This window comes from Aulonocara sp. 'chitande type north' Nkhata Bay, linkage group LG18 (assembly GCF_057382095.1).
Source record: "Aulonocara sp. 'chitande type north' Nkhata Bay isolate Kocher_YH1m ecotype deep benthic linkage group LG18, A_spYH_male_GT1.1, whole genome shotgun sequence".
Taxonomy (NCBI): Eukaryota; Metazoa; Chordata; class Actinopteri; order Cichliformes; family Cichlidae; genus Aulonocara; species Aulonocara sp. 'chitande type north' Nkhata Bay.
This window is the reverse complement of record NC_141361.1, coordinates 22,666,290-22,675,387: the sequence shown is the minus strand read 5'-3', so window position 1 is coordinate 22,675,387 and position 9,098 is coordinate 22,666,290. Positions and strand designations below refer to the sequence as shown.

At 41.8% G+C, this 9,098-nt stretch overlaps 2 protein-coding genes across 5 annotated transcripts; both read left to right on the top strand.

Annotated features, from left to right (window-relative positions):
* The first annotated feature begins 2,505 nt into the window (after nt 1–2,505).
* LOC147308537 (uncharacterized) lies at nt 2,506–6,434 on the top strand. Of its 4 annotated transcripts, none has more exons than XR_015125994.1 (3): nt 2,506–3,043; nt 3,858–3,931; nt 5,663–5,729. XR_015125994.1 is itself a non-coding variant. In XM_086271371.1 (3 exons), exons 1-3 carry the CDS (start codon nt 4,919–4,921, stop codon nt 5,694–5,696), a joined length of 381 nt encoding a protein of 126 aa, XP_086127497.1. In that variant the 5' UTR covers nt 3,938–4,918; the 3' UTR covers nt 5,697–5,729. The 4 variants fall into 4 exon arrangements, 2 of the variants coding, with proteins under 2 accessions (XP_086127497.1, XP_086127499.1); XR_015125995.1 differs by lacking the exon at nt 2,506–3,043 and adding an exon at nt 3,112–3,658; XM_086271371.1 differs by lacking the exons at nt 2,506–3,043; nt 3,858–3,931 and adding exons at nt 3,938–5,195; nt 5,324–5,393.
* A 135-nt stretch (nt 6,435–6,569) lies between these two features.
* On the top strand, nt 6,570–7,677 carry LOC147308536 (uncharacterized). The gene is made up of 2 exons (XM_086271370.1): nt 6,570–7,153; nt 7,263–7,677. The coding sequence occupies exons 1-2, from the start codon at nt 6,961–6,963 to the stop codon at nt 7,496–7,498; spliced, it is 429 nt and encodes a 142-aa protein (XP_086127496.1). The 5' UTR covers nt 6,570–6,960; the 3' UTR covers nt 7,499–7,677.
* Nucleotides 7,678–9,098: the final 1,421 nt, after the last annotated feature.

Genomic DNA, 9,098 nt, shown 5'->3' with positions numbered 1-9,098 from the left:
AGGGTTGCCAACCGTCCCTTAAAATACGGAATCGTCCCGTATTTCGAAACAAAAGTACACGTCCCGTATTGAGCTAATAAGGGACGCACTTTGTCCCGTAATACAGTGAGAATCAAAAGTAGTCTATAACTTTTAATGGAATTAACGCTTTGTTTGAAAACATAATTCCCAGCCCCTCTCCTGCTTTGTGACCAATGAGCTGACAGCACACTTATGACAATTCAGATTACCGCTCATCTCATTGGTCGAGGAAAGGTCGCTTACGGAGAAAATACCGGAAGACAACAGATGACCACAACAAGAAGCATGGCCAACAGGGAAACAAACGCCGACACGGCGGTGCAAGTCTCGGACGACAGTACACCTAAAGCTGGGCAAACACTGTGCGATTTTTTCAGTCACGTTATTCAGCTCCTGCTCAAACTGCACGATTGACTCGCAGGGGTTAGAAGTTGGTAGGTCACGATGCAGGGTCTCACACTATACCGCCCGATGCTCTGATGCGACCTGAGTGCTCACACTGTGCCTCCATAACATGAAGGTTATAACAGAAAATCTGTCGCGCTCTCTCTCTCCCCGTCTTACACTCACACAGACACACCACCACCACCATCAACTTTGCTAAATTGCTAATGAAAAACATGATCAGGCAGCTGTGATTGAGCAGCAGTGTAAATCCAACTATTTTCACGGTTGTTGTGGTCGTGATAATTTTGTGATGCCACATCGAAAAGGCTCGGATGAGCTTTCCAAAGTTCTACAAGTTGTGCCTCCATCGCTTGTGTCCAGATCACACGCTGCACAGCCGTGCTGCTCCATCGTTTACACCAACGTTTACGTGTTTGCGCGCGAGCAGTGTGAGCGGCTGTGATGAGACCCTCACGAGCGATTGATGATCGGGAGCTGGTCGTGAGGTGTTAATCACTTCTCGTTACCCCACGTATACTACACGATGCACGACGCACGATGAAGGGCAAAATCGGTCAAAAATCGGCTCAAAATGGGCCAAAAATCGCACAGTGTGAGCCCAGCATTAGAGCAGCAATGTTTGTTCCCCTCAGAGAAAGGGAAGAATGGGAAAAGGAAAACACCTGGCTGGAAAAAGTTAATATGGGCATGTGCAATGAATATCAGCGCTATGTGGCCAGAAGTGTGATAATATAATTTATTTTGTGTAATAAACAACTGCAAGGATAGATGATTACAACAAATAGATGACTAATACATAAAAGTAATACATAGATGAATAATGATGATGAGTTAAGATGCGTAATCATGGGAGCAAGTGGGTTTACAAACAGGAGCAGCTGATTAGCATTAGAAAAGCTGAAATAATATTTCAACTGAAGCCGATTGTACTAAATGCACTAAATGTGCACTGTTACAAGAATATTTTTCTTTCTATTGTTTTCTATTATTTTAAGTTAAGCAGGACAGAGTTCTTTTAAAGAAAGATTTACTTATATTCTCAAAAGTTAAGCATGACAGGCTTCTGTTTAAGAAGGAGACCTGTTTTATGTGTTAATGTTGTCATTTTGAGCTAAAAATAAATGGCTAAATGATCATTTGTTTCACATGTGTTCATATCACAAAGTATACACATCTACTTAAATCAAATTCAAGTCAAAGGGTTAAAAAAAATAATTTCACACACAAAAAAAGAGCTAGAAAATTCACCACACTGGGAAGGGTGAAGACAACTGGGTCGCCCGGCCCTGGCCACGAGGTGTCCCTTATTTATTTTTCAGGGAGTTGGCAACCCTAGGCAGGAGGCACCTCTAATGAGAGAACATTTAAAGGGAGAGTAATGCAAAGTTCAGATAACGGACCGCTGAATCGCCCATCATGCGCAAATATCGCTCTTTTCCTTCACGTTTTTCATTAAATTCTCTGATCTGTCATTAAATGCGTCTTTTAAAACATTCACTCAGTCTTTGTACAGACTGCCACCTGGTGGAGGACGATTCCCCATGTCAGTGTTTCCTCCCCTTGAAGTCCTTTTAAGTTCAGTTTTCTGTCTTTTCGCTTTCTAATCATGCTGATTGTAGATACCCTGCACCAGATGAGTCTGTACAATCCAGCTATTCAAGTCACGTGATGTCAGGGCAAGCGTGGTCTTTAGGGTCTGCTCGCCCATGGGGCTCGTTTAAGGAGCCATCTGTGCTGTTTGGTGTAAGATTAACTCCTCCATCTGATGTCTCCAGTCTCGATTAGATTGTGGATTAGATTTGATATCTTACAGAGAACATAAAGTTCAGAACAAAGATTATGTCTTTTAGGTCAGGTCACTGTTTAAAACTCACAATCAGTGTGACATTTTTACATAGCTTCTGTTTCTTTGTAAAGCACTGCCTCATAAAGCTCATTGTGAAGAATGCCTACACCTGCGTTACACAACACCATCTCATGGATGAACAAGGGTGGGTAAAGCAGGTCTACATCCAGCGCACCCTTATCTTCTGTAACAAAGCTGCTGAAGAGGATTATGCTGCTGTTGCCTCAGAAACTTAGTCACCAGTGGAAAGAGAGCACAGAGAGGGGTGGGGAGTCCACGCAGAGAGTAGAAACAGACAGGCAGGCGATACTACTGCTACAACCCTTCACACACACACACAGCACCAGCTTTTTCTTTCTTTCTTTCTTTCTTTTTTTTTAGGCTGACACAGATTTTTTCTAAAACCTGCCACCATGTGGCACCCTTTGATTATCGGCATCATGACAGTGAACACCTCTCTAACCGTCTTCTACTGGGCCTTCATCCTGGGCGATGCTTACTACAAGTGGCTGATGGAGCCAGAAGACAAGCCCAAGAAGGTGGTCACCCCAGCTTGAGGGAGCCAGTATGGATCTACCTGAATGAGTGACTGGATGTTATTTGCTTAGGAATACTCTGCTCAGCTAGTAGTGCTTACAGTGAATTTCTGCTTCTTTTTTAATGTATTGATTTTATTTTTTTTAACTGGAAAAGCCTTGGATTCCTGTTTTGAACTGAAAAAATAACCTAAAGCAATCTGCAAGTTGATGAGAAGAATCATTCTTACAGGTAAAGTGTCAATTTATCTTAATATTTATTTCGCATCATTTTATTGTGTTTTAGCTACATTTGTTGCTTGCAGTGTGAATCAACACACACACACACACTTCACACACCATCCGCAGGCAACAGGTCCTTCAGGTGACACTAAATGAACCGTTTAAGCTTTCTGCTGACTCGGTGAAAAGGTTTTGTTGGTGACAGTGGCATGAGTCAAGCAAATCCTGTTAGGATTACTAAACTACTAAACACCACCTCTAAACTGGCACAGTTGGTGTTACTTTCGTAACAGCTTCATCCTGAGACACATTCAGAAACCCTCGTCTCATCTCTCGTTTGCATCTCTCCTGAAAGCTTATTTTTCACTCTTCCTCCTTTTCCTTTTTCTCTCTATTTTATTTTATTTTTTACATCTCTCCACAACATGTCGCACGTCTTCTACTGGGGTATGCACCCAGTCTCTTGGTTCATTCTTTTCGCCAATATAGCCGTAACGGTCATTGAATGGAAGTTTCTTGCCTCTCAGTTTTACAAACTTAACTGGAAAAAGGAAGAACAACAAGCCAATGCCTAAAATCCTGGTGGAAACCACATCCACATCCTGATGCTGCACTGAGAATATTTGTGAGGATAAAAATATCTCTCTCCATATATATATATATATATATATATATATATATATATATATATATATATATGTATATCACCTGTTTACCTGCCCACATGTACAGAAAAAACAAGATTGTGTAGCTTTAGGCTTGTTATGAAAGGGCAGCCACTATGCAACGCTAACCTTATGCTGTGTTTTTGTGGTTATTTCCAGAGCTGCTTCTGTACAGTTCACCCCAGAATTCAAAAACAAAAAACCAGAGGAATCGTCTCAACTCTTTGCTGCAGGCAAGTTCATTTTCTTTCCCTGTGACACTCCAATGCAGTGCTGTCTTCCATGTCATCTGTGCCATTTTCTCATCTTTTGTCATATGAATGGAGCTGCTCTCTGGCTCTTTATCATTTTTACAAGAGTCATTTATAAAGAAAAATACGTTAAGATGTGCACCTTTTCTACCTGCAATGATATCATGCTCTGTTAGGGAGCAAGAACTCATTCATGAAAGCATTGTTTCATGTTAGTGAATTATGTGACATGTCACAAGTGCCAAATTGTGTATAAGATCATTTGAAAGTATCTATAAAGTGATGCCAGTCTGGACCTGAGTGAAAGTGGGTTCACTGTAATATACATATCATATCTTTATGCAAGGGGGACCATAAGCCTCTTTGGCATATTACTGTCCACCTCTCCTCGCTCATATCTCTAATCCCCACAGATGGAAAGCTGATATTGCTCTATGACAGACTCAATCCTATTAACTCCGTCTGTCCTACATTCACTTCTCCTCTGTCTCGCTCTCCTGGACCGAAGACCCTCTGTGCAAAAGATGAGAATGAGGAATTCTGGGATTCAAGTCTAGACCAAAGATTAGAAGAATTGGCACATGGGTAGTATCAGGCTTTACTTGTCAGCTGAACTACATTTCTGTAGAGCCATTTTGTGACAGGGAGCTGTCACTGCTGAGAAACAGTACTCTCAGTTTCAAACCATCCGCACATTTCCACCTGTCACTCATCCTTCCGACACCCAGAAGATGTTGAAAATGTTCTAATGCTTAGTTTGTTTCCCTCCTCCGCCTCCTCTTCCTCCTCCTCCCTGGTGCACCTGTATCACCTGTTCTCCAAACATTCACAGTGCAGGAGTGAAGGAGCGCAGATCTGCAACAAGACAATAAATCTGTCATCACCCAAAGAAACAGCCCCGAAGCTTCAACGCTTTCTGTGAGCTGACAAAACCATAAAAAGAGTTTCAAAAACCGGCCAAGACAAAACATGAACCGGCAACCAAATGTGTCCCTGAACGCCTCAGGAGGAGCTCTGATTTCAAACTTCACACAGTCTGCGTTTGAGCTCCGGCAACTCCTCCAGCTGTCTAGAAGGAAGGAGGAGGAGGAGGAGGTGTATTTTGTGGACTACATCCCCCCTGCGAGAGATGCTATAACTCTCCCACCCAATGTAGTCTATGTAATAGTTGGGGTGGTGGTGATCATAGTGGCCACCTACGCCATAGTGGGACACCTCATTGATGACCTGTTGCATGACCTGGCAGGTAACCCCAGGTGGACACATCCTGAACTGATGCCACCGTGTCCACTCTGGCATCTGTGTTTGTGGTGTCCTTTCTGTCCCTGAGCTCTCGTGAATCAACTTTTGATCTTTTCCTTGTTTTGACGACAGTTTCCTTCATGTTCACCCTCTGGTTTGTGGATAGGATAACCTTCCCAGTGGTGTCTGTTATTCTTTTAAGGTGAATGTCAACAGCTGATCAAATGGCTGCTAAAAAAAAGCCATCTTAAGGGGGCGGTCAATGTTCAATTTGTGCAATTCCACAAAGTTCCTGCTTTGGCTATTTAATAACCCCCCAAAAGAAACAGCATCCTCTATGCTGCAGTTTGTCATGCATGACATGACAACTGAAGTGAATCTAAACCCGGTGCAATGCCCCTTTAAAAGATACACAGAGAAGACATAAAAATAAATCATTTTAATTCATTTCCAACATGTTTCCTCTTACAGACTGGATATTTGGCCCCAAACCAGTGGAGGATGATTCAGAGGGAGGGGATGCAGAAATAGAGGAAGAGAGGCGACTCAGCGTTTCCAGCAAGCTGTTGGAGAAAGATGAGATCAGAATGGAGGAAGAAAAAGAAGGCCAGCTGCCTGGTTTCCACCAGGGAGACGCAGGCCGCTGTCGTCCATCCACCCCTCCGCTGAGAAGCGCCATTGCTTCGTCATACCCTGGAGAAAAAAGGATTTCCACACATAGCGTGACCTTCGCCTGCCCCGTGGCCCCTTACGTCACTTCCCTTTGAGTTTTTTCATCACAGCAGTTTTTATTACGTCTTAATCACAGTGCAGTGATCAGTGATGTCCTCGCTGTAGTGATGCAGAGGCTGAGGCACTCTTGTTTTATGCTGGTGTTATAGTTAGCGTGCAAAAAATGTACAAGAAAATGTTGTTAGTAAGCACGATCCATACTGTCAGTCTGTTTCTACTGCACCATGCTGAAATTCGCTGTCCAGCTGCTCGTGGTAAAAACTGTAAACAAATTAAGTTTCAAGTAAAAATATCAGTTATGTTAATAACTTAACTTTACATCTAAAAATGTTCATTGGAAACACACTGTGTCCACTTCGTCCACAAGGCTAGACAGAAAGTGTTGTGAAATTGCAAAATCAAAAAGACTTGTCATGTTACATGTGCTTGTAATGTGTTTCTAAAGAAAACGTACATCACTTCTCCTGGTGTTGGACTAAGCTTCTCCCCAATAAACAACTCGATAATACACGCTCGTTCCTCCTGTCTTGTCTGCTTTCATTAATCCATCTTACCTTCTCCTAATACCTGCTTGTGCCCAGGGTGATGACCTTGTTTATAAATGCAGAGGATTATTGCACTTGAGCATATTAAATACAGCTGAGTGATGTAAGATAGATAGATAGATAGATAGATAGATAGATAGATTTCTACAGAGAGAAAAACAGGAATCTTGTTCACATGAGATACAGCTTTGCATTTATTTTAAATCTTACTTTAGCAGTCATTAGTCATAAGGCTGATCAGCTGTGAATTAGAGGATCTTCACAGCTTCCTTGATTCATGCAAAGAGTTTCATTCACGATTTCCTGAATTTTGAGTAATTTTGCTGTTGTTACAATGCTGACATTGGAGAATGTGATATTTCCTCCTGATCTCTTTGTATTTTGCACAGAACGTTCTGTGCGATTAAATCTTTGTGCCGGCTTCTTAATACAGCGATGACCCACAGATATTAACTGGACTCGCAGGCTGACAGCAGAGGCAGCCAGACTGCAATGGACAGCTTAAACGTTCGTCACAAAGAGGAAGATGGCACAGTGTTATTTGAGTCATATATCCCTCCTTCTCGGGATGCTATCCACCTGCCCACCTACGTCCTCTACTTGCTCATAGCCGTCTTCATCGTGTTTTCGGTTCTCTACGCCATCACGGGCCACCTCATCAAAGACCTCATCCATGACTGTGCAGGTTTGTTACTGTACCGCTAGCTTTTTAAAGACCAGAATAATCAAACCACAAGCTACTGGCAGCGCTTCTCTGTGACATCTGTCTCCTACCCTCTCTTTCTGTACTCAAGACTGGCTGTTTGGGGAGCAGCCTGCAGAAGTGGTGGTGAACTACTGTGAGGCCAAGGATAAGTTCATGGCAGACTGGTCCCCACAAACCAGCCCTGAAGTAGAGGCAATGGCCCGGGAAGAGGAGAACAAGGTGATTGACAGAGACTTTATGAAATCCCCTGCCATCTGGATCATCTCTACAGAACCACAAGGGGCAAAAACAGGACCCCGGGTGGTCTTTGGGAATAGGACTTGAACCCATCAGAGACTTGCTGTCGTTACAGACCTTCTGTATGTGATGTGAATGTATAAATATCTAGATGGATGATGAAGGTAAAGAACCATTTCTGTGTGAGGCTCAAAATAGATTATTAGATTTAATTTCAATATTTTGCAAAATAAGATTAAAAAGTAAGATTAAAGATTTTAGTATAAGCCTTCGTGTGGATTTTTTTAAAATATAAATGTTTTGTGGAACATGTGCATGTAGCACTGATCTATCATGTGGAGTAGTAAACAAGTATCTTGTGAAAATAGTTCTGAAAAGTCAAGCCATGAAAGTAATGGTACAATTACACTCTTCTCAATAATAATGATGATTTGTCTGTTAACAATAATTATCATTATTATTATTTTTAGGTAGCCTCAGTTGGTCTGCTGCTGAATTTATTTATTAATTATTTATGTTTGTGTTTATATTCAGCTTTTTCACGTTTGGATAAGGTGTAACTTCGTAACTACTGTATAGAAATGTACACCGCACAAAAAGGACAAGGCAGCTAATTTGGCAGCAGACATTTCTAAACAGATTATAATGCTGCACAGTAAACAGGACCACCCCACTTGCATTTGAGATGCAATGGTAAGCGAGAAAAGCACCTCCTGTGGTGAGATGCATGGCACTGCACGCTGAGACAGTGACGTGGTCTAATGTTATTCCAAACTCGCAGTTTCTCATTAAGTTTCTTCATTTAAATGTGAATGTAACTGCCTCTCTTTTTGTGTATAATGGCTGAAGGCTTCAGCGGTCCTATAAGGACATCTAGTGTCTGCTGTAGTCATTACAGCTGAATATTATTTCAAACTGGAAAACCTCTGGAAATAAGGTAACTCATTTAAAAAAAAGAGAGAGAGAGAAAATATGACAATGATCTTCAGAATCTTTGATTTCAACAATTAATATTTTATATCTTAAAAATGTGGTAGGTAGTTGCACTTTATTCTACATTTCTCCTTTACTTTCATGTATTTATTTATTTGAGAAAGCTCTAAACTCACTCCACACGCTTTAGAGTTTTCAGACCTTTTCACAAACGTATTCTACATTTCATAGACTATTTAGTTTCTCATAAGTCTAAAGATCAGTCGTAGATTTCAATGCAAAATCAATCAGTAAATAAATAAATAAAAGCTTTTCCAGTTGTCTGTAAATTCTCTGTGCTCCTCTTTTATGAGACTCTCAGTTCCCTGCTATAGGGATCAATGATCAATTTGAAGCTTGGCTGCACTGCTGTAGGTCACAACCAGTTTTAATGTGTCAGCACACAAAGATCCACCGAGCACTAAAGAAGCCCAACCTCAGTCCAGGAGAGGGCGCTGTGGTAGAAACAGCCCTGTAAACTGCGTGCTGCCACGTGGAACTTGATGGCTGATAGAGGTGGGGTGTTCTTCTAAGTGACATGGGAAGAGGCTCCTGATGAGGCAGTAAACATTAACCATCTTTACTCTCATTTTTGTTCCCCTATCAGCTGAAATTAGAGAGCATTTGTCCTTCAGCCTGGAGCTGTCTCCATCTCTTTCTGTCCTGATCATTTTTGAGAGCAAATTAGCTCCACATTAGTTCCGTGACTCCTAAC